The following is a 23,187-nucleotide window of genomic DNA, read 5'->3' on the forward strand; positions in this document are numbered from 1 at the left end:
GTGTATAAATGTCAATGCTACTCTCTCACTTCGTCCCAGCTTCCCCTTGGCAGGTGGATTCTTAATCACTGTGCCACCAGGGAAGCCCTGACCATTGTTCTCTTAATGAGCTCTTTAAAATATGTTTGGTTGAAAGCAAAAAGTATAACATTGTGTGGGGTTTGCAGATGTAATATATATTGCAAATAAAACATGAAGGGGGAGGGCACATGATGGCTACATTCCACTTGAAGTGCTAAAATATCAATTCTGATTAGGTTGCACAAAATATATATTGTAAATCTCAGCTCAGCCACTAAACTACACAAAGAGAAAGTGAAAAACACAGTATATTAAAATGGAATTGTAAAAAAGTTCCAAGAACTGAAATCAAGATAGGAAAGAGGGAATAGAGGAAGGAAAAATAGAAAACAAAAAAGATGGTAGAGGCCCAAATTGAAACATACCAGTAATTTACCTTAATGTCGATGTTGTGAACATACCAATTGTGTGTCTGAATGCTCAGTCCTGACAGATTGTCAGAATGGGTTAAAAAGTAATGACCCAACTATATGCTGTCCAAAAGAAATTCACTTCAAATATAAAGCAGGTAGTTGAAAGAATGGAAAAAGATAACCCTACCATGAAAACATTAGTCAGAATGAAGATGGAGTAGATACATTAATATCAGAAAAAGTAGACTTCACAGCAAAGAAAATTACCAGGGATAAGGTGGGATGTTACCAATGAAGACATAATGCTATTAAATGAGTGTGTACCTAATAAAAGAGCTGCAAATACATGGTACAAAGCCCAACAGACCTGAAACCAGTAGACAAGTCCACAGTTACACGTGAAGTGTCAGCACCCCTCTTTGTAATTGATAGAACTATTGACAGAATTAGCCAGGACATAGAAGAACCTGCTGTCAGTGAGCCCGGCTAAATGGACATTTAGAGAACACTCCACCCTCCAGCAGGAGCACAACACACATTCTTTTCAAGCACACACGGATGGTCGTAGACCGTAGCCTGCGTTATAAAAGAAACTAAAACAGAAAGGATTAAATTTACACAAAATACGTTCTCTAACCGCAGCGAAATTACACTAAAACAGTGACAGAAAGATAACAAGAACATCTCTTCAAACTTGGAAATTATACAAGTAACATGCTTCTAAATAAGTTTTGGGACAATAAGGCAGTCACAAGGAAAATGAGAAAATACTTTGAACTGAACAAAAATACAGTGTATCAAAATTTAGCTGACCTAGTCACTTCAGTTCACAAAAATCCTTTAAGTCCAAGAACATAATCCATGTTCACCTTAAAAAAAAAAAAAACAGGGTATGACACAGATGATGGAACTCAAACATGATTCAAGTGACATTAAGAGCCAAGTTGTCCTGTAATTATTAATGAAATGGAAATCGTAGTTTAAAATCTCCCGGAAAAGAAATCTCCAAGCCCAGAGGGGGTTTCATTGATGAGTTCTCCCAAATATTTGATGAAAAATAATAGCAATTTTAGAAGAGGAAGGAGTGACTCATTTTATGAGGCCAGTATTACCCTGATAATGAAACCAGACAAGGACAGTACAAAAAAAAGCAAACTGGAGACCAGTCTTCCTTATGAAGAAGACACACAAAGTCCTCAACATATTATTAGCAAATTGAATTCAGCAATACGTTTCAATGTGGCATTTATCGAGGAATGCGAAGCTGGTTTAGTATTTGAAAATCAGTGTAATTCACTATATCAACAATCTGGGGCAGATCCTCACTGTGTTATCTAACTGTAGGAATCCAGGTTAATCCTCAGAAGTTACATACGTGCTGTATGATTTCTTTATATGATGTGCTTGAAAAGAGAAAGCTGTGGTTCCAAGAGTGGGCACTAAGGGAGAGCGTAGATGCGGTTGGGGGAGGAGGGAACTATCCTGCAGCTTGATTGTGGTGGTGGCGGCTGCACGACAACATGTGTTAATAGTCATAGAACTTACACACCAGAAAGCTAACTATATGTTAAATTAACATATAAATTAAAAAAATAAAACTAACGTGAACGAATGACTTAACCAGTCAAGCAGTTAGGGTACTTTTGACCCAGCATTTCCACTTCTAATAATTTATCTTATGGATGAATTAGTATGTAGACAAAATGATGGTTTTATAAGGGTACTGATTGCAAAAGATTGGAAGATTACAAAAAAGATTGATTAGAAGAGATTGGAAGTGGGACTTCTCTGGTGGTGCAGTGGTTAAGAATCCGCCTGCCAACACAGGGGACACGGGTTTGAGCCCTGGTGCAGGGAGATCCCACGTGCCACAGAGCAACTAATAAGCTGGTGCGCCACAACTACTGAGCCTGTGCTCTAGAGCCCGAGAGCCACAACTACTGATTCTGCACGCCTAAAGCCAGTGCTCTGCAACAAGAGAAGCCACTGCACTGAGAAGCCTGCGCACCTCAGTGAAGAGTAGCCCCTGCTCTCTGCACCTAGAGAAAGCCCACGTGCAGTAACAAAGACTCAGTGCAGCCATAAATAAAATTAATTAAAAAAAAAAAAAGAAAAGATCGGAAGCCATCTAAATGCCTGGCAGTAGGGAACTGGTTAAATCCCGAAGTGCAGTACAGTGCACACCTTAAAAAGGCAAGCTGAATAACCCCCTGTATTCATGTGCTGTGTATACATAAGATACTTGCATATGCTTGTAAGTGCAGGTACTGTATCAGGAAGGCCACTTGTGAAACTGATGATAATAGCATTGCTTTGGAGAGGCGAACGAACTGGGGGAGGAGGGAGACTTGCTTTCACTGTTTACTCTTTGGTACCTTTTGAATTTTGTTTTGTGTGCATGTCTACTCTAAAAAAAGTTTTTAAAAGGTGTGCAGAAAAAAGGTGTATGCAGATAGAGGAAAAAATGTTGAGGAATTTGGGCAAAGGACCACAAGATGAAACCCAAGCCTAATGGATTCCCCAAAATACAGCTCTCAAATTCCCATGTAACTCCAGAGGCACACTACAGATTTGACACTGAGCTTCCTAGTGGTAGAGCAGCAGCTGGTGATCCAGAGTAGACAGCTGAGCCTGTCCTGGAAGTCTTGGCTTGTCAGGGTGGCAGATGACATGCTTGGGCAGGGTCAGGACCTTTCGGTTGAGAGTGAGTCTATCAGGAAGTTATTTCATAAATTTGTAGAGACATAGATGGATGTAGAGACTCATACAGAGTGAAGTAAGTCAGAGAAAAACAATTATTATATATTAATGCATATATGTGGAATCTAGAAAAATGGTACAGATCAACTGGTTTGCAAGGCAGAAATAGGGACACAGATGTAGAGAACAAACATGGACACCAAGGGGGGAAAGCAGGGTGGGGTGGGGGGTTGGGGTGGGATGAATTGGGAGATTGGGATTGCCATATGTACATTACTAATAAGAAAAAAAAACCAAGAAAAAAACATCAAATTGCACACTTTAAATATATGCCATTTATTGTATGTCAGTTATATCTCAAAAGTCCTAAAAAGAAGAAAAAAAATGTCTAATTCCTATTAATTTTAGATTTTAGAGAGGTAGCATGTTAATTACATCAAATTTCTACATGATGCCTTTCTGGAAGAGAAAGAAAAGGGGAAGAGAGAAGAAAGGGAAATGGCAGTGTGGTCATTTAATTTGAACTTTGTTTTTATTCTCTGAATAGGTTGTCTCCTGCTGTTGTCGTGGCAAGAGTTAGTTTATCTGAGAAGTATAACGCTCTTACCTCAGATGCCTTTAATGACATAAACTGAAATTCTAGTGCGTAGTGCTTCTTAAGATTTGCTTATTTTTCCTAATGTGGACACTTCTCCGTCAGTCCGAGAGGGCAGCATTCAGAGCACGCTTTCAGTCTTACCGCCGTGGCTCCCAGGAAGAGACAGGAGTTCAGAGAGTAGGAAATGGACAAATCTTTTCGGTGACCACTAACAGTGCTGGCGTCAGAGGGGTCTCAGGCTTGGGAAGGCAGGGGGCCAGGGAAGGACTCTGACTTTGGGATCATAGGGCCCCTTGTGTGTGTCCTGATTCTGTCACTCAGTCAGTTGTGTGACTTTAGGCCACCGACTTGACTTTGCCTCTCTGACTTTTGGTCTCCTTCTCTGCAAAGATAATGCCCATCTTGCCTGTGCTCATGAAGGTTCAGTAGGATAGAGTGTAGGTGTTCCTGGAGCAGTGGTTGCTCAGTAAAGGTCAGTGGTTTGCCTTGCTCTGGTCTTACCTCATGGCTACACCTTTACTCCTGTGGGTGGATAAAATTTTAAAACAAAAACTTTGTTGCTGCTAAGGTGTGTTCAATGTGTTTTGGAAATTGCAGTTGGCAAAATCAGTCCTGGATTCCATCTGAAATGGCTAAAAAATGATTTTTTGCAAATTATAAAAATAGTTCATGAACAAATACCCATTAAATACCCAAATGACAGAGATAGGCAGAATCAAACGGAAAAGCCTTCTTCACTCGAGACTCCACAGCCCCTTCCTGGTTGGAGTCTCTGACGGTTTAGTGCCCACCCTCCCAGGCCATTCTCTGAGCCACATTATGTTTGTGTACGTTTCACCGATGTACATACGTTTGTGATGGAATTATGCAGCTTCTCTCCAGTGCGTACACGATCGGTTCTGAGGAGACTTGCCCAATGCTGACCTTGAAGATTCCATGGCTGGGATTGTTCAGAGGGGACCACCCGTGTTCTGAATCCAGTTTCTGACTGACTGTGGGCTTGGGCGATAGCGTCTGCAGCTGGGTGGCCTTTTGAATAACCTGAACCAGAAAAGTGCATTTCATGGAAGTAGCCGAATCTAGGCAGCTTTCTAGGAATGCCTGGGGAGGTGGCTCTTGAGAGCTTTCAGATGCTTTTGCTTTTCCCTGAGCAGTTTAATGTGTTGATATGAAAATACTGACAGCCACAAAAAACTGCTTTTTTCACATTGATCTAATTCCCGATGGAAGGTTGAGATTTTAAAGTATTTTATAATCTCTAAACACTGTTGGATCAGCAGGGGAGATGCTTCCTGGGCCTTTTCCAGGGGTCGACAGGCACAGACCCAGCTGGCTTGTCTTGGGTGGTGGTGTGTGGTGCAGGGCCCAGAGCACAGCTGGCCATCTCCAGGAGGTGTAATTAGAAAGTGCCCACGTAGACTTGGAGAAATCTCAGATATGAGACGAGTAAGGCTATTAACCTTACTTTCCTTTAAGTTTCCTCTAAACTCTCCTTTAAGTTACTTGTCTGAGTTGAACTCAGAATATTACTTAACGTCTTGTCAGCGTGTGGAAGCACTTTGGGTGGAGTGCTCACTGGCGCTGGAAACTCCGTGGTATCCCTGATTAGTAGGCAAGTGCTGTGTTTGTTCTGTGATCTTATGCCTGTGTCTGGGAGTTAATGTGGCCTTAGGGCCCAAAGGGAACACTGTGATTTTGGGAGACTGAGATCCTAGTTCAGAGGCAGTGCATCAGGGGAGCTGACAGGAAGAGGCTCTGGAGTCAGACTGCCTGGGTTTAAATCCCACCTTGCATCTGACCAGCAGTGACTTAAGCGGGGAAGTTACTCAGAGCCTTTAGCTGCTGTATCTGGGGAAGAGAGGTGGGTAGGGGAGGTGACACTGATAGCACCTATATTCGTTTCCTGTTGCTCCTGTAGTAAATTACCACAAACTTGTTGGCCTAAAACAATTCAGATTTATTCTCTTAAAGTTCGGGGGTCAGAAGTCTGAAAAGAGTCTTCTGGATTAAAATCAAAGTGTTGGCAGGGCTGGTCTTTTTAGAGGCTCCAGGGGAGAATCTGTTCTTTCTTTTCCAGATTCTATAAGCTGCTGGCATTCCTTGGCTTGTGGCTGCATCACTCCAGTTTCCGTTTCCATCAACACATTGCCTTCCCCTTCTATAGTCACATCTCTCTCTGCTTCCATCTTTTGAGGACACTTGTGGTTATTTTCGGCCCACCCAGATGATCAAGGATAATCTCCCCATCTTGATACTTCCCTGGTGGCACAGTGGTTAAGAATCCGCCTGCCAATGAGGGGACATGGGTTTGAGCCCTGGTCTGGGAAGATCCCACATGCTGAGGAGCTACTAAAGCCATGTGCCACAACTACTGAGCCTGTGCTCTAGAGCCCATGAGCCACAACTAATGAGCCTGTGTACCACAGCTACTGAAGTCCGCACGCCTAGAGCCCATGCTCCACAAGAAAAGCCACTGCACGGAGAAGCCCTCACACGGCAATGAAGAGTAGCCCCTGCTCGCCACTAGAGAAAGCCTGCATGCAGCAACGAAAACCCAACACAGCCAAAAAAAAAAAAAATCTCCCCATCTCAAGGTCCATAACGTTAATCCCATTTGCAAAGTCCCTTGTGCCGTGTAAGGTAACAGTCACAGGTGCCAGGGATTAAGACATGGGCATATTTGGGGGCTGTCACTCAGCCTGACACAGTACTTACCTTGTGGGATTGTTAGGGTTGAATGAGACTCTTTGGGTCTTAGCTCAGATGCTCCCTCCTAAGTGGTGTCTTCTAAGCCGTTTTCCCTGACCACCCCACCTGAAGGACTACCCACCATCGCCCCACTGGCTGTCACTCTGTCACAGGACTTTCGGGTATTTTCTGCACAGCACTTTGCTCCATCTTAAATTCTTGCCGTTTGTTTGCTCCTTTTTTGTTTGTTTGTTTGTTTAAGGACTTTTATTGAGATATAATTGACATACAGTAAACTGCATATATTTAAATTGTACAATTTGATATTTTGTTTCTTATTAGTAACATATATATGGCAGTCCCAATCTCCCAATTCACCCCACCCCAACCTGTTTGCTTTTTTATTGCCTGCCTCTCACCCCCTCCCAGAATATGAATGCGTGAAATCTAGGACCAGACCTTGTCTGGTTCTCAGTCACTGTACCTCCAGGCCTAGAACAGTACCTTGCTGTAATGGATGGTCAATACATATTTGTCAAATGGATGAATGAATGTCAGAATTTCAAAACATACCACTTCGTGGGCTTTCCTCTCATCTCTGTGCCAACCTAGGCACTTCCCCATATCATTAAGTGTTCTTCCATGGTCTCAGCTTTACTCACTAAGCAGTGGCCTTTGTGTAGCTGTATCATGGTTTGCTTAATCATTCTCCTAGATTGGGCACTAAAGTCATTCCTTCAGTGACTGTCTGATCCCCTGAAACCGGTCCGTGGTCTGTAACAAGGCTGGGTTTGTCAGCCTGCTGTTAGGATGCTACATCAAACAGATCACCCAGTCTTACCTTCTTGACCTCACAGGATAGAGACAACAATTGTTGTAGGTTAACCAAATAAGCAAATAAATCCAGGGTGCCGGTGGAGATACAGGAAGCCCAGCAGTGAACTCAAAACCTTCAGGAGGAACAGTTCTTTACAGGTGGATTAAGATAGAAGTCAAATCTAATGCCAGATTGAGATAGAGAAAAGGCTCTGTTAACGTCTTATTTTTTTTTTAATATCTATACCATTAGTTTTCTTTTTAAAATTTATTTATTTTATTTTTGGCTGTGTTGGGTCTTTGTTGCTGCGCGTGGGCTTTCTCTAGTTGAGGGGAGCGGGGGCTACTCTTTGTTGCGGTGCGTGGGCTTCTCAGTGCGGTGGCTTCTCCGGCGGAGCACAGGCTCTAGGCGTGCAGGCTTCAGTAGTTGTGGCACATGGGCTCAGTAGTTGTGGCTCGTGGGCTCTAGAGCGCAGGCTCAGTAGCTGTGGCGCACGGGGCTTTAGTAGCTCTGTGGCACGTGGGATCTTCCCAGACCAGGGCTCGAACCTGTGCCCCCTGCATTGGCAGGTGGATTCTTAACCACTGTGCCGCCAGGGAAGCCCTTTTTTATTTTTGCTTTAAGTTTCAAAATTTAGTAAAAGTCAACCTGTCATCACATGGTACAATATATAGTTAAAACTTTATAAATGGTACCCAATTCTAAAATACGTGATGGAAACCACTGTGAAAGTACCTTGCAGGTTACAGCCTGACAGGGGAGATAAGCAGGCAGGCGTGTGTTAATGTGTACTTAACACATGCTTGATGCATCTCTCTCATATTTAAATTTAGTGAGTCTGTGGACCCCCTTGGCTGACCTCTAAAGTACCAGGTGTTGGTAGGAGGCATGGAGGGGCTGAGAACCCACGCTTCTCTGTGAGAAGGACGCTAGCTTTCTTCCCATTGCAAGAATTATTTCCGGAAAGTCACAAGTAACTCCTCAGGCTGGGTCAGCTGCCTCCTGGGGCTCTTGGACCCCCAGATTTCTCTCAGTTACAGGACTGAGCACTGTATAGTGTGGTAGTTGTCTGTTTGCTGGTCTGTGAGGGACTCAAGGGCAGGGACCTTGTTCATCTTTATTCCTAGGGCCAAGCACCATTAGTGCTTGTTACAGGGATGAAATGAAGGATGGGACAGTGGTGCTGAGGGTCTCCTCTGTGCTGTGAACTTCGTTAGCCTTCAGTGGTGAAGAGGCTACAGCAAGTCCCCACCCTCAGAGGTTTCGTAGTCTCTTGAGGGAAATAAACATTAATTAGAGAGTCATGTAATTACAAGCTGTGATTAAGTGCTACGAGAAAACAGAATCTGATGCTAGGAGAGAGAGGAACAGCGCCTTGCTGTAGTTTACATGGTAGGGCAGGAGTGTTTCTGTGAGGATGGGTATTTAAGTTGAGATCTGAAGGATTCGTCATCAGCCTTCTTACTGGTTTATTCCCCTTGTGAAGAAGAACTTCAACCCTGGAGAAGGGTTCACAGAGTAACTGAATGATGAACAGCCACATATGCTCCGCGTAGACTGACCAGTTGTTGACATTTTGCCATGTTCATTTTATTGTGCCTCTTTCTAGTTTTAAAAAATGGAATCATTTGAAAGTAAGTTGCAGATATCATGACATCTTACCTGTAAATGCATCAACATTCAGTGCTCTATACGACCATGAAGGTGTTATCAGGCTTAAGCAAATTATCAGTAATTTCCATATAGCTAGCATCTGGTCATGACATGTGCAGACCATGTTCATGACCAGGTCATGCTCTGCTTTCTCGCTGCACCCAGCTGTTCTTCGTGACGCAGCATGCAGTCAGGTTTGTGTGTTGCCCTTGGTTATTCGTCACTGTTCTTGTCACAGAACACAGTTATTCTACCATTCTTTCATGATATTTACCTTTTTTTTTTTTGAATGATCATGGGTTAAAGATTCATTTAACACATTAAGGAGATGCATTAAATGAATCAGTTAAATGAACCAGTAAGATGGTAAAATTGATTCCAAAGGTATTTGAGGAACTAGGTATTTATAGACATAAGAAAACATCATCTTTGGATTATCTTTTCTGTTGGACATAAATCCACAAGTTAATATGTCACTTCACAGTTTCTGGGCTCTAACTGAATAGTAAGTAGCACAGGCACATTCTCCTAGAGAGTTAAACAAACTTCAGGCAGGCATGTTCAAAACGCCTAGGTGTAAATTGAAAAGACACCGCTCCCCCATGCTTTTGTCTTATTTCTAAATTTTGAATAATTTTTTTAAACAAGGCTTTCCCTAATCCTTCCAGCTACAATCAGCCTCTCTTTATCCTATTACTTAAAAAAAAAAAGGCTTTATTGCGGTATAATTATACCATAAAATTCACTCATTGTACATGTTCATGATTTTTAATAAACTTACGCAGTTATGCAACTATCACTGCATTCCAGTTTTAGAATATTTTCGTTCCCTCATGCCTGTTTGCAGTGGGTCTCCTCTTCTGCCTGCAGCTCCAGGCAAACATTCATTTGCTTTCCTCTCGACAGGTTTGCTTTTTAGAGAAATTTCCTGTAAGTGGAATCGTGCACATTATCTTCTGTTTGGCAGCTCTCACTCAGCAGCGTCCCTGAGGCTCACCCGTGCGGTGTCCACGCGGCTGTGTGTCTCAGTGTCCCTTTTCATTGCTGTGTCCGTGCTATTTATCCATTCCTCACGTAATGGGCTTTTGGGGTTTTTTTGGTGTTGGATTATTATGAATAATGCCGCTGTGAGCATTTGCATGCCGGTCTTTTTTGTGGATGTATTTTTTTATTTCTCTTGGGTAGGTTCCTAGGACTGTGGTAGGTGTATAGTGAACTATATAATAAGAAACTGCCAGATTCTTCTAAAAATGGCTGCAAGTACCAGTGACTTGGGAACATTCCAGATTTTCCACATCCTTGCCATCCCTGGTCACTGTGGGCTGCTTATGAGTGAAGACGTCTCTGGTGGCAGCCTGGTCATGCCCTTCTCCAGAGGGCAGCTGGGGACGGCCTGGTGCCGTGCTCGGGCCGTGTCAGCCTCCGCCACGGAGGGAGAGCCTGTGTGGTCGCAGGCCCAGCGTGCTCAGCCCTCGGACAGGGGACCCACGGGCCGACCAGAAATAACCCTGCCCTCGGGCAGATCTGCAAGGCTTCCAGCGCCGAGGTGCGCTCCCCCGCCAGTGCGGCGCTGCCTGCCGGAGCGCACGCCTCGGGCCGCTGTCCGCGTGCTTGTGAGGGTGGTATTTGGGTGCCCCCGGAAGCGGCCCCGCGTCGGCTTTCTGCCTCTGCGGGCTTCCGCGCGCCCCGGCGCGGGGGTGGAGCGGCTCTCCTTGCGGGAAACGCCTGCAGCGCAGGGGACGCGGGGAGAATCCGAGGCCCGCGACCACCCGCGTCCCCGGAGGCGGCCAGCGCTGCCGTTTACGCGGTTCCTCCAGCAACGTGCGCGTCTCGTCCCTTTAAAGCCGCCGAGGCAGCGCCGCGGCGCACGCGGCTGGGCGTCCCGGCGCCGCCCCCGCGGAGCGAGGCTACGCTGTCCAGCGCGGTGCGCGCTCCCGCAGGACGCAGCCCTTGCAGCTGGCCCCCCGCCCGCGCGGGGACCCCGGGGCCGGGGGTGGGGGGTGGGGGGGTCCGGGGTCCTCCCGCAGCCCCGCCCCGGGGCCGGCGAGCCAGGCCTGACGCGCCGAAACCGAGCCGCGGATGGGCGGCGCGGCATCTGCGCGCGATTGAGCGTCCTGCCGCCCCCGCCCGGCCGCCGGAGCCGCCGCCCCAGGTGCGGCCGCGCAGCCCAGCCTGCCCGCCTGCCCGCCCGGGCATGGAGCCGCCGGCCGCGCGCCTCTGAGCCCCGCGGCGTTCATGGTGAGTGGGGCCGGGGCCTGCTGGCCCGTCGCCCGCCGGAGGCCCCTGCGCGGCGCGCCCGTGGGCGTGGGCGCGGGCCCCCCGCGTCTGCTCCCGCGGGCTGAGCTTGCGCGCGCGGCCGCGGCGATGCGCCCTCCTCGCCGCTGCCCTCCTTTGTCTGTGCCTCCGTGTCGTCCCCGCACGGGGCGGGGTGTCCATGGGCGCAGAGGGGGCGCCCGCGCGTCCTATGGCTCGGCGCCGCGAAGGGGACCGCGGCCTGGGTTCAGATCGAGGCCGGTCCCGGCCAGGCCGCCCTCCTAGAGGCCTGGGTGTGTTCGCTGCCCGTGACCCTGGGGGGAAGCCTCTGTTCGGAGGTCAGGCTGCACCCCGTTTGCGCCCGGTCCGAGTAAGCTGCTCAGGTGGCAACAGGAACCAAGCGTGTTAAAACCCGCGGTTCAGTTTTAATACGTATCAGTCACCAGTCCGCGGATGGACCTTTGTGTTCTGCATGTTTTGTAAGTAATAGGACAGTTAGAAAGGCCTCCTGAGAGTTGCTGTTCCACATGCCAACATATCCGGTACCCTAGAGGATGTTTTCTGGGAAAAAGACTGTGTGGTGAGTATAATAGATAAAAGAGTTGAAGTATGAGCAGCGCTGTCAGAGGGTTCCGAGGGGTCCTTGTTACTTGCTGTGAGGTCAGCCTTGTTGGTCACCAGGACTGTCGCTTTGAAAGTCCCAGCATTTGTAAGACCTGTTCAGGCCACTCTTACCCACTAAAAAGGGCGAAACAAAACATCTCCCAGATTGTGAAACAACAACCCCTCTCTCCCCAGGATTGCTTGTTACAGATGGCAAAGTGTAAAGCCAGCTGCAGTGTTCTGGGCGCTTTACTTTCATCTGCTCTCCACCATAACCTTATTAAGCACCCCTCTTAGCGGGAAATACTGTGAAAAGTAATTTTGTAGCAATACAGTGCAGTAATACTCCCTTTCATTTTGGGGGTACCTGGTATGGCTGTGTGCATTACACTAATTCATTCTCATTTAATAGAGGAAACCGGCTTGGAGGGGTGAAGGAACATACTCAAGGTCACACTGCTGGTGGTGATGGTCTGGAGGTGATGGTTCAGACCCAGGCCTGCTGCCAACTCCCAGTGGGTCCCCTGCAGGGTCCTCAGCCTATGCCCGCGTGGTTACTGTGTTGTCACTCATGGTAATAGGTGCCACGTGGTGACCTGTGATGCTTTATTCCAGACATACCTCTGAAACCCTCTGGTTATTTTAAAAGGCTAATCTTGCTACTGTAACCAGTTGAGTCCAAGACTTACCCCAGGTTTTAGCTGATGACCCTTTCTCCGTGTAGCTAACATAGATTTCCAGGAAGCCAGGGGGCTTCTGTTACCAGGTCATTTGGGCATAATTGGCTGTCTTTCACAGCACTCTTCCAGTTCTATAAGTAGCAGTGACACCCCTCCTGTCATCCTACCAGAATACGAGAATCTTGATCTTTTCCTCTTATGCAAATGTCTGTCGAGCTAGACTTTTTTTTCTTTTCTTCTTTAACTGGCAGATTATACAGTTTATTTAGGAGTCTAACGCCCTGTCCTCATCCCCAGCACGTTCAGATCATGGGCGGGAGGTAGACCTCGCCATTGGATGTATCTAATGGGCTCATCACACCTCACACTGCTTACTTTTTGGCTGTACACCAAGTCTGGCTCTTCCTCTCTCTCTCCTGCTTGCTCTCGGCTTGTCCCATCAGCTGTAGGTAGCTTGTTGTTGAGACCCTGAAATCTAGAACAGAGCTTTGACTCAGCGTCACTCCCCGTCTGAAGTGTTCATGGTGACCCACAAGAAGCCTGTTCACCATCATCTCTTGGCTGCTGCCTGTGCCGTCAAGGATGCCCTTCTTTTGTGGCTTCTCGCCCAGACCTCCCCTGTCCTTTGTCCACTAGGGTGGCACCTTTATGAGACGTTTCCTTTGATGCTCTCCAGCCATAGGTGTCCTGTCCTTGGGGTTCCCACAGCATGTGGCTTGCCCTCTCATGGCATTTTTTATTATCTGCTCTGGTTTCATAGCCTCTGCTGACATCTCACTGCCCCTGCTAGAGTGAGTCCTTCAAGCCTGGGGTCCGCAGGTCTCCTGAAGTGCCAGGCCCCTTGCGGCCTCTTCACAAGTGAGGTCCTGGCCCTGTGTGGCGTTGAGGCCTGCTCAGCTGCTCTGGCTTACTGCTTTGTCCCTGAACCTCTGCTGGGCTATCAGACCACACCCCCCCCTTCGCCCCCCCTTCTGTCTGGTGTTGGTCTTACCTCCTCAGCAGGATACAAGGTTAACTACTGGGGGCAAGGATTGTGATCTATTCTAAATTAGTGAATTGCAGACTTTTTTGACACAGTCCCTGACCCCCACCCCTGGGTTAGACAGTTTAGGTTGAGACTCAGTGCTCTCATAAAGGCATAGCTATAATTAGGTATAGAACTGAAACAAACTGTTCTTACTGTATGTACTCTGTATTTTTTTTTTTTTGCACTCTGTATTTTTGTATTATTTGATAAAAAAAATAGTCATGACCAGGTAAACTGATTTGCCACCAGAACTTTGAAGAACCCTGTTCTAAATTCCCTTTAGGGTTACACGGGGTGTTGGAATCTGTAGCAGTTCCTTGAATGGGTGGTTTATACTGATTGGACTGCAGGACTTGCGATGGGCACAGCTATGAATGGCATTGTTACTTGGTTTAAACCAGGAGACTGAAACTTGATCCCCCTAAGGGCCCCAAGAGGAGAAGAAACTTTGGAACCCTGCCCAGGGAAGGGCACATGGAAAGGGCTCCTACTTCATGGGCAGCCATCAAACAGATGTCACGTGATCTCATCATCAGAGGCGTCTTCACACTTGCTACTGTTTTATAGCTGAGAGAGAGGCAAGGTGATTTGCCTCAGATCAGAGCCAGGACTTAGGACTCAGTCTTTTTGCTTCCAAAGCCCCAGCTCTTGTCACATCACATGCTGACCTCTGTGTTGATAACTCGCAGCTGAAAGTTGTTTTTCCTGAGAGTGGATCGTCCTCCCTCTTGTTCCTGAAGTTGGTCTGTCTGGTTTGGAAGATGAGCTTACCATTGACGCCTCTAGGTAGCAGTCTGAGAACTATGTTTGGACTTAGGCTCTGTTAACAATTTCCAAAGCCATTCGTGTTCTGAAATGCCATTCAGAATTCTGAAAACGCTTTCCCTGGGCTTTCAAGTATGGACAGGCCAGGCCAGGCCTCTTCTACGTTTTTTCTTTTTTTTAAATCATGCAGTGCTCTGTGTGATTAAAACATAAGTCTTTGCCTTGCATATGCACTTAATTCACTATTACAGGTTTGTGTCATAGTTGAAAGCTTTATTTAGACTGAATATAAATGATTAAATTACTTCGGCCCGTGCATTCTAGCGAGTGGCAGTCTGCGGCGAGCAGTGTGGCTGCAGAACCAGGGCGCTGGGCTTCTGGTCCAGCTGCTCCAGCCCCAGCCCGGCCTCCACCTTGTGGCAGCTCCTCTCTCGGGGGTGGGGTGGGGGTGGGGGAGCGTGAAGGGGAAGTTAAGCCAATTCCATGCGTGTAAAGCCCTTGGAAAGCGCTTGGCCCGTTGCGGCTGTGCTGTGTGTTATCGTTTGTGATGGAGCCTCTGAGCTCCAACTGAAGAGACTGATTTTTTAAAAATCACAAATCAAGGCATGTAATTAACGCTGCAGCTCCTTTCATGTGTGTGCTCTTCGCAGACTTTGCAGGGCTCCTTGATTGTTGTTTGGCTGGGGTCATTTTCTCTGCCTTACACAGTTTCGAGCCTGAGGAAGGAAAGGGCCGTGTCGGACAGCAGCCAGGGCCGGGCTGGCCTTCATGGATGGAGCGCTTCCGCTGTTCCGAGGGCTGTGCTGACCGCTTCACGAGCCTCTCCCCGCTCCTTAGACAGTCCTCTCTGCTAGGGGCTGCTTCCCTCTCTGCACGCGTGGAAGCGAGGCACAGGGGTTGTAAGCTGTGCCTTGCAGGAGGCCGCAGTTGGTTCTCGGTGGATCTGAATTTGCTCCCAGGCCTGTCTGGCCCTGGAGACTACACTTAACTCAAGTAGGACCGGCCTTTTCCCTCCGGAGCCGCACGCCTGTTTGTTGAGTACATCCACAGGAGAGGTTGGGACTGCGCACAGTGGCAGAGCGGAGAGTCCTGCCGGCCCAGCTCCTTGCTGGCTGTGGACTTGGGGGCAGGTCACTTCGCTCTGAACCTCAGTGGCCCTACCTGTAAAATGCAGTGACACTTGCCATAGAGATTGTTGTGGAAATAAAGTTAAACTATGTGTGTAAAGCACACAAAAGCAAGTGGAAGTGGGCATCCACATTCTGGGGCGTCTAACTTTGGGGCTCAGCATCTTTGGCCTTGGCATATAGTGCACGAGACCAGGATCAGCAGACAAGTAGCACCTTACAGGCTGTTCATGAACAATTCTTGTTAATATGCAACGTGCCTCAGAACCTTCTCAGCACGCAGCTTTTGGTAGATTTCCTATAAAATACAAGATTTTACATCGCGTGCTACACGGGATGCTTCTGATGGCTGCTTAGTACCATGTTAAGAGCAGCCGAGTGCCCGGCACACGGAGGTGTGCAGACGTTTGAATGGGTGAAGAATGAGTCCATTTTCTCAGCTTTGGGTAAGTGGAGGTCATTTTAGATTTTAATGGAACTATTTTACACCAGGGTAAACAATGTTAAGACATCTAACCTTGTAGGTCCAGATGTACAGAAACTGCCCCACCCACCTGGTTCTTGGTGCACGCCCTTCTCATGGCTTGTGGGTTCTGAGGAAGTAATCTTTTCTTTTAAATTTTTAGAAGCCTCTATAGGCTTTTCTGTCTGAGAGAATAATTGCTTGTTGAATAATTTTACCAGTAACACCCCCACTTGACAACTAGTGTTAATAAAATTCATTTAGCAATTCATCATTTTCTACTCTTGATACTGCTTCTGTTGTATCTGGAGTGGTTATTTAAATCTTAGGCTGACTACTCAGTTGTTTGTCGTATCTTCCCACCTAGGGTGCCTTGCCTTAAGGGAGGGTCCTGAGAGCTTTGTCTATAATAGGTTACAAGAAAATACTGCTTTTTTATTTTTGCAGAGGGCTAAGGGTATGTGCACGCACACGCATGCACACACAGCTTCAGAAACTGGACTCTTTGGCACAAATTACTTGGCTCTCCTGAACTCTGCTGGTTGGGGTTTGGAATGTGGGTCACCAGGTGTGACTGAGGTTTTGTGGTTGCAATTCATAGGACAAATTAGTGACCTGGAAGAAGTGTGGAGGCTGCTCTTAGATTTCCAGGGCATGGCACAATTATTTATGTGACAACTTGCAGTGATGGCTTCATACAAAAATGTTAAAGAATTTCTTTTTTGATGTTTCTGCTTTAAACAGCTTTAATCATCTTCAAGCAAATGGTTTTTAACCCCTTCCTCATTTCAGAAAATATTTGAAAGGTGAACAAAAATAGATAAAATGCTGTGGGATTAAAGGAAATGCATTAGAAACTTAGACTGGAGTGGGAGATGAAGCCGGGGTGGGGTGGCTGTCACTCTGACTCTGAGCTTCCCGGTGGCCACTGCAGTAATCAGGAGGCAGCATACACACCTCTTGCCCAGAAGAAGCATAGAAGACCTGCGTCGATGCTCGTGGGCCCTTAGAGGGACGGCTGGGATGATGAGATCCTTAGTGACTTCCCTACCCGTATGGGAAGCCCATAGTCCCCATAAAGGGATGGCCTGAACTGCAGAGCTGTAGGACCCCTTTCATTGGCAGTTTTTCCTTCTAAAGAGCAAGAAATATTTTCAGTGCATCATCCTCAAAATTGCCTTAGAGGACTGCATAACGAAACACCTTTCTTACTTTGAGAAGGGCTTCGTAGTATCAGAATTGGCCAGGCCTGGAGTTATCCCTGGTTTCTTTGTCCTAGGAATATGAAGACAAGGCTGGACGACCTAGCAGACCACCCTCTCCAAAGCAGAATGTGAGGAAGAATCTTGACTTTGAGCCTCTTTCCACCACCGCACTCATCCTGGAAGACAGACCAGCGTGAGTCTGAAGAACTGTCTGTAGATTTGTTTTGGGGGATAAGTACGTTTGTTAGTCATTTTTTCATTAGAAAAGGCGAAGAAAAATTAGCACGTCACCTACTAAAAATGAGGGGCCCCTCTTCATTCCTTGCACTAATGTGTATTCTATATGATAGCATGACTAATTGGGAAAGCTTTCGTTTAACGTAGAAGTTTTGATCAGGATTTTCCATGTGGGTGATTTTGTACTTTAATTCAGCATTTGCAAATACTTAAATAGCTGTCATTAATCATAGACCAGCTTGTAACTGTGAGAAACACTAGGAGGTATGCTCTGAAGTGGGTGTTCTGGAGGTACCCCAGTATTGTAGAACAATTCCTGGACTAGCCTACTGGTTCTTTGGGACCTGCAATAAACAGGCTGGGTGATCTCAGCAAGTCCCTTCCCCCCTGGGCCTCTGGTTTCCATTGATCGGATGAAGAGATGGGTTTTGATGGCGGGCTCATAGATCGTGTTTGGAGACCTTAGTAAGGTAAAGGGATTGCGCCATCATACCAGGCCATAGCTTATCTCTCTTTAAGCATCTAGTTTCCATAGAACACTCTGTTTGAATAGAAAAATTCCACAGCTTTTAAAAAAGAGAGAGATTGTAAAACATTGGGCTAGAATCCCTAAAGTCTCAGCCAGCCCTGACATTTAAAATTGATGAAGTCTGAAGAAGATAGGTGTCTTCCGATGTTAATTTTTGGTCCTTGGAAATTGTGAATGTGTGGGTAGCTGGGGAGAGAACCCTGGAATGGAGGATTCAAAAGGTAGGTGGAGACTATGGGTAAAAGCTGCCACAGGGTGAGGACCAGCCCTTGTAATGCTCTCTAAACCGTGAGCTGTGGGAAATGGCACCCTCTTCTTCTGCAACAGAAACACTGTGAGTTGCACAAACAGCCAGACGTTGCCGCCCTCCCAGTTTTGAAGGGCCAGCACATTTCTGAAAGAGAATATGCATTTTATGTTTTTAACCAGGATTTGAAGCTGTACACCACATTTAGATGTTTAGAACTATTGTCTCAATCTGTGTGTGTGTGTGTGTGTGTGTGTGTGTGTGTAAATGAGATGAACCACATAGCTGGTATGAAACTTACACACTTAAAAAACTGGCCAGGGAATATATTCCTACGTCTGTGTCCATAACGCATGCTGTTAGGGTACCCGATTTCAGGGGTAACTTGACACTTATTGTATTCATGCATTGTGGTCAAATCAAAGTTTCTTTGGAGACTGGGGTGAAAAAAAACACCAGAAGATTAAGTGTTTATCTCTATTGGAGTTATAGGTAATTGCTATTTTCTTCTTTCTGCTAATCTTTAGACTTCAAGTTTTTAAAAATGAGCTTAATACTTTTGTAAAAAAATACTTTTAATTTATGAAAGAGCTGTGTCTTTGTCATCTAACAAATGTGGTTTTGGACTTCGAGCTTTTTATTTTTTAATAAATGATGCTTCAAGTTTCCCTTATTTAGTATTTAAAATGGTGAAAAATCATTTATTTTCTATCAAGAAATCTCCCGGCGAAGCCAGCTGAAGAAGCTCAGAAACACAGGCAACAATATGAAGAAATGGTGGTTCAGGCCAAAAAACGAGGTAATGGAATTCCCATGTGTTTGGTTATGTAAGGAAGCACAAGGTTTTGTGTCTTTCTGGATATTTTCTCTTTACGTTTTGGAGCTATAGAACCTGAACTTCGGTGAATGCTTTATTTAATATTTTGAAATTTATAATTTTTCATCGAAAATGCATGTTTCTACTAACTGCTCATTCCTGACTACTCTATTCAAGATGATAACACTTTGAATTTACATGAGGAAAGAGACTGTAGGATAAAAGTACTAGGCTGGAGAAAGCTTTAGCCAGTGATGCTGGAGAGGCAGATCTCTTTCCCTCTGTGGGCTCAGTTTTCCTTATTTACAAGAAGATGTGATGGGATTTGATAAAGTGCCTTGTAACACCTAAAAACCCTGTGATTCTTAGATGTTTAAAAAGTATATATAATAAAATATGGTCTGTCCATACAGTGAAATATTATTCAGCCTTAAAAAAGGAATAAAATTCTGACACACGCTCAATGTGAAGCTTGAAGACATTATTCTAAGTGAAATAAGCCAGACACAAAAGGACAAATACTGTATGATTTCACTTATATGAGGTATCTAGAATAGTCAGATTCACAGACACAGAAAGTAGAATGGAAGTTGCTGGGAGCTGGGGTGGGACGGGAATGGGAAATTATTGTTTCATGGGGACAGAGTTCCAGTTTGGGAAGATGAAAAAGTTGTGGAGATGATGATGGTGATGGTTGCATAACAATATGGATATCTTTCATGCCACTGAATGCATGCTTATTTTTTTTTTTTTTAATTTTTTTAATTTTTTATTTTTTTTGGGGGGTACACCAGGTTCAATCCTCTGTTTTTATACACATATCCCCGTATTCCCTCCCTTCCTTGACTCCCCCCCCTCGAGTCCCCCCACCCTCCCTGCCCCAGTCCTCTAAGGCATCTTCCATCCTCGAGTTGGACTCCCTTTGTTATACAACAACTTCCCACAGACTATTTTACAGTTGGTAGTATATATATGTCTGTGCTACTCTCTCGCTTCATCTCAGTTTCCCCTTCACCCCCCGCCCCCTCCCATACCTCGAGTTCTCCAGTCCATTCTCTGTATCTGCATCCTTATTCTTGTCACTGAGTTCATCAGTACCATTTTTAGATTCCGTATGTGTGAGTTAGCATACAATATTTGTCCTTCTCTTTCTGACTTACTTCACTATGTATGACAGATTGTAGTTCTGTCCACCTCTGAATGCATGCTTAAAATGGTTATAATGGTAAAGTTTATATTTTGTGTATTTTATCACAAAAAAATACAAAAAAAAAGTATGTATAAATGAAAATGCATGGTATTTCTCTGAGTTGCTGTTACACACTAAGAGTTATTCTTAAGCTGTGAGAAGTGAGGTTGCAGGTTCCATTGGAAAGGGTGAGGGGAGCACAGTGAGGCTTCTGATGTCTGTTCATTTTATGTCATTTGATTCGGGCTGTAGTTTCAAGGGTTTGTCTATTTTGTGATAATTTTATGTTATTTGTATACTTTTCTGTATATATGTTATACAGTATGTGTGTTACAGAAAGCTTACTAAAAGATGGATAACACATAACTTCTAAACTCTGTAAGGTGTGAAATGAGTCTTAGAAGGTCAGGTCTCGCAGCTCTACTTCATTGCCTTCTTCCTGGTCTTTCTGCAGGCTGACGCTTTGAGAAAAGTCACTGAGCTTGAAATCGGTGGATATCAGTTAATAGATGTTTCCTTCTTATTTTAATTGTGATTTCTAGAGCTGAAAGAAGCCCAGAGGAGGAAAAAGCAGCTAGAAGAAAGATGCAGATTAGAAGAAAGTATTGGAAATGCTGTCCTCACTTGGAATAATGAGATTTTGCCTAACTGGGAAACAATGTAAGCTCTCTAGACGCTACATCATTTCTTTGCAGAATTCATGGGAAGCAGCTGTATTAATTGTAGCTCCTCTCACAGCCCTTGAAAATTACCTGAGAAGTTTAAGTTGCACAGAGTCTCTTTCCCCTGCCTTGGTCCAGCCCTCCTCGTTTCTCACCTGGCACTGTGACAGCCCCCCTCCCACCCCTTCCAGTTTGTTTTCTGCTCAGCAGCCAGAGGGATCTTCTAAGGCATGAATCTGTCACTTCCATACTTAACATTTCAGGAACTTCCTGTGACTCAGCGTAAAATTGGAATTGCTTAGCTTAGCTGATGGGATAGCCAGTCCCTTTCCTGTAGCCTCGCCTTTCATCTCTCCTTTGCTTGGATAGAGCCCTTTCCTTAGGGAGCCTCAGGGCCTTTGCACATTCCATTTCTTCTGCCTCGAGTGCTCTTGCCCTGTTTCTCCTCATCCAGTTAACACTTTGTTCTTTAAAGCTCAGTCTTCCTTGGAGAAGCCTTTCCTGCTTCGCCCTGGCTCTAGGTGCCTGTAGGGGACCCCCTGGGTATGCTGATCTGTCTGTTCAAGTTTCTGTTGTCCCCTCTGAGGATGGTCGCCAGGTCTGCTTTGATGACAACGCCCAGTAGCCAGTGCCCAGGAGAGTCTGGCAGCTGCTATCTCCTTACATCTGAGAGACAGCTGTAGATCTTTTCCTCCTGCGCGGTCAGAATGGTTAGGGGCTGGTGTGCAGACAGCAGTCCTGGGGCCATGCACAGAGGCTGGTGGCTCCTTTGGGGCCTCCGCCCATCAGCAGGAGGTGTGGGGGAGCTTGGATGCCAGTTTCCTGTTTTCCCTTCCTTTCAACCTGAGCCATGTGTCAGGGTATTGGGGGCTTGCTTCTGGCACTTACCTGGGTGTCACTCACTCTCATTATGGGGGTGGAGATTGCCCTGTTGAGGCTCTGCACTAGGAGCACGAGCTGTGCCCAGAGCCTGCTTTTCTAGGCAGTGCCTTTATCGGCTGGGCATGGTCAGGAAACACTTTTTCTCAAATGGGACCCAGTAACAAGAGGTAAGCTCCTCAGGACTCTTGGACCGTCTACCTGTGTGGCTGCGGAACCCACCCCAGCCCAGCCTGCACTGACTGGTGCTTGATGTGACCCAGATGGTGCGTGCGTTCATAGAACTGCCACGTAATGACCACCAGCCGGGCGCCGGGTGCCTTTGTGATTTGTCTCACTTCATCACAGCCCTTTGGGGTCGGGGGAAGGTGCCACCCTCTTGGTTTGGGGAGGGTGGTACTGAGTGAGAGAGGAGAAGTGGTTGGCCCCGGGTTTCCCAGTGATGTTGTCACAGGGCTGCTGCCCTGGTTTCTGCAGTGTCAGCTGGTGCCCTCCCCCCTGTGCTGTGCCGAGAAGCACCATGTTGGGAGTCTTTGGCACCTTTACGTCTGTCCCAGTCTGTTCGCGGTGTGCATTCATTGTGACTGGCAGACCTCAGCAACTGTAGTTCAGACTGTTCTGAGTTAGAATCTCCAGCTCCTTGCCTGGGCGCTTCACCTGGGTGCAGCAGTGCAGAGGCTGGCAGCTGTGCTCTCGGGCTCCCTTCCCGAGGCCCCCTGGAGTCTGCCCTCCACCTGCCCCTCTGCGGCTGTGCCTTCTGCCCCGCCCCCCGCCACGCGCCCAGCTGTTCGCGGCTCCTGGAGCAGGCCAGGCCATTTCTTGTTGCTGTGCTTTCTGCTCAGAAAGTCCTTCCCACCCTTTATCCGCTTAAACTGCTACTGGTCACTCAGAATTGGGCACCAGAATAGCGCTCTGGGCCCCTCTGGTTTGCGGCGCCCGTCTCGGTGTGTGCAGTGCCTGTGGCGCACCCGGCACAGGAGTTACCCAGCGGAAGGTAGGCGTTGATCTCCTGGTCTGTATGGAACACTGGACTGTAAGCTCCCTGAGGCCGGGGGCTGTCACATACGACTGCATCCCCCGCTTCTATGGTTTGGGGGTAAGCATGTTGGGTAGACAGGTATTTCTTCACTGAGAACAAGCCTAAACTCATGTTTCTGTTTTTGTGCAGGTGGTGCTCTAGAAAAGTTCGAGACTTGTGGTGGCAGGGAATCCCTCCCAGCGTGAGAGGCAAAGTCTGGAGTTTAGCCATCGGCAACGAGTTAAACATCACCCACGGTGAGTGGCTTGCGTGATACTAGGCCCGGGGTCCGCCCCAGGTCCTGTGGCTGCTCCTGTCCTGTTTGCCCCGTTAGGAGGAAAGGCAGCCGTCGCCAGGCAGCTGTGCCTTTGGGGAGGCTGGTGAGTGTGTCTTCCAGGAAGGGAGCCGGAGGGGAGCCTGGGTTCACTCCGGGTTGCTTCAGTTGTCTGGTAATTCAGAGCAGATGCTTGCCTTCTTCCTGATAGCTGGCATCTCCCCTGAGTCACGGGGCAGCACACGTGGTCTCCAAGCATCAGTGGGCTGAGCTACGTTTGGGTATCCTCTCAGAGTCCTGTAGAAAGTAAGCCTTGATGGGG

The 23,187-nt window shown here is 46.8% G+C and overlaps 1 protein-coding gene across 4 annotated transcripts in view; it reads left to right on the forward strand.

Annotated features, from left to right (window-relative positions):
* The window catches only part of TBC1D14 (TBC1 domain family member 14), a 96,340-nt gene that overhangs the window by 47,123 nt on the left and 26,030 nt on the right, over window positions 1-23,187 (forward strand). For 3 of the 4 annotated variants that reach the window (XR_009048843.1, XM_057706489.1, XM_057706490.1), the window contains 4 exons: window positions 17,088-17,206; window positions 18,743-18,825; window positions 20,575-20,692; window positions 22,742-22,848. Coding sequence is in view for 3 of the 4 variants with exons in the window: in XM_057706489.1 (XP_057562472.1) it covers window positions 17,088-17,206; window positions 18,743-18,825; window positions 20,575-20,692; window positions 22,742-22,848 (427 nt within the window). In the remaining variant the exon portion in view is untranslated. Of the gene's footprint in view, window positions 1-11,040; window positions 11,129-17,087; window positions 17,207-18,742; window positions 18,826-20,574; window positions 20,693-22,741; window positions 22,849-23,187 lie in introns of those variants that run through there. The other variant, XM_057706491.1, reaches the window with a different exon arrangement.

This window comes from Hippopotamus amphibius, chromosome 13 (assembly GCF_030028045.1).
Source record: "Hippopotamus amphibius kiboko isolate mHipAmp2 chromosome 13, mHipAmp2.hap2, whole genome shotgun sequence".
Classification (NCBI taxonomy): domain Eukaryota; kingdom Metazoa; phylum Chordata; class Mammalia; order Artiodactyla; family Hippopotamidae; genus Hippopotamus; species Hippopotamus amphibius.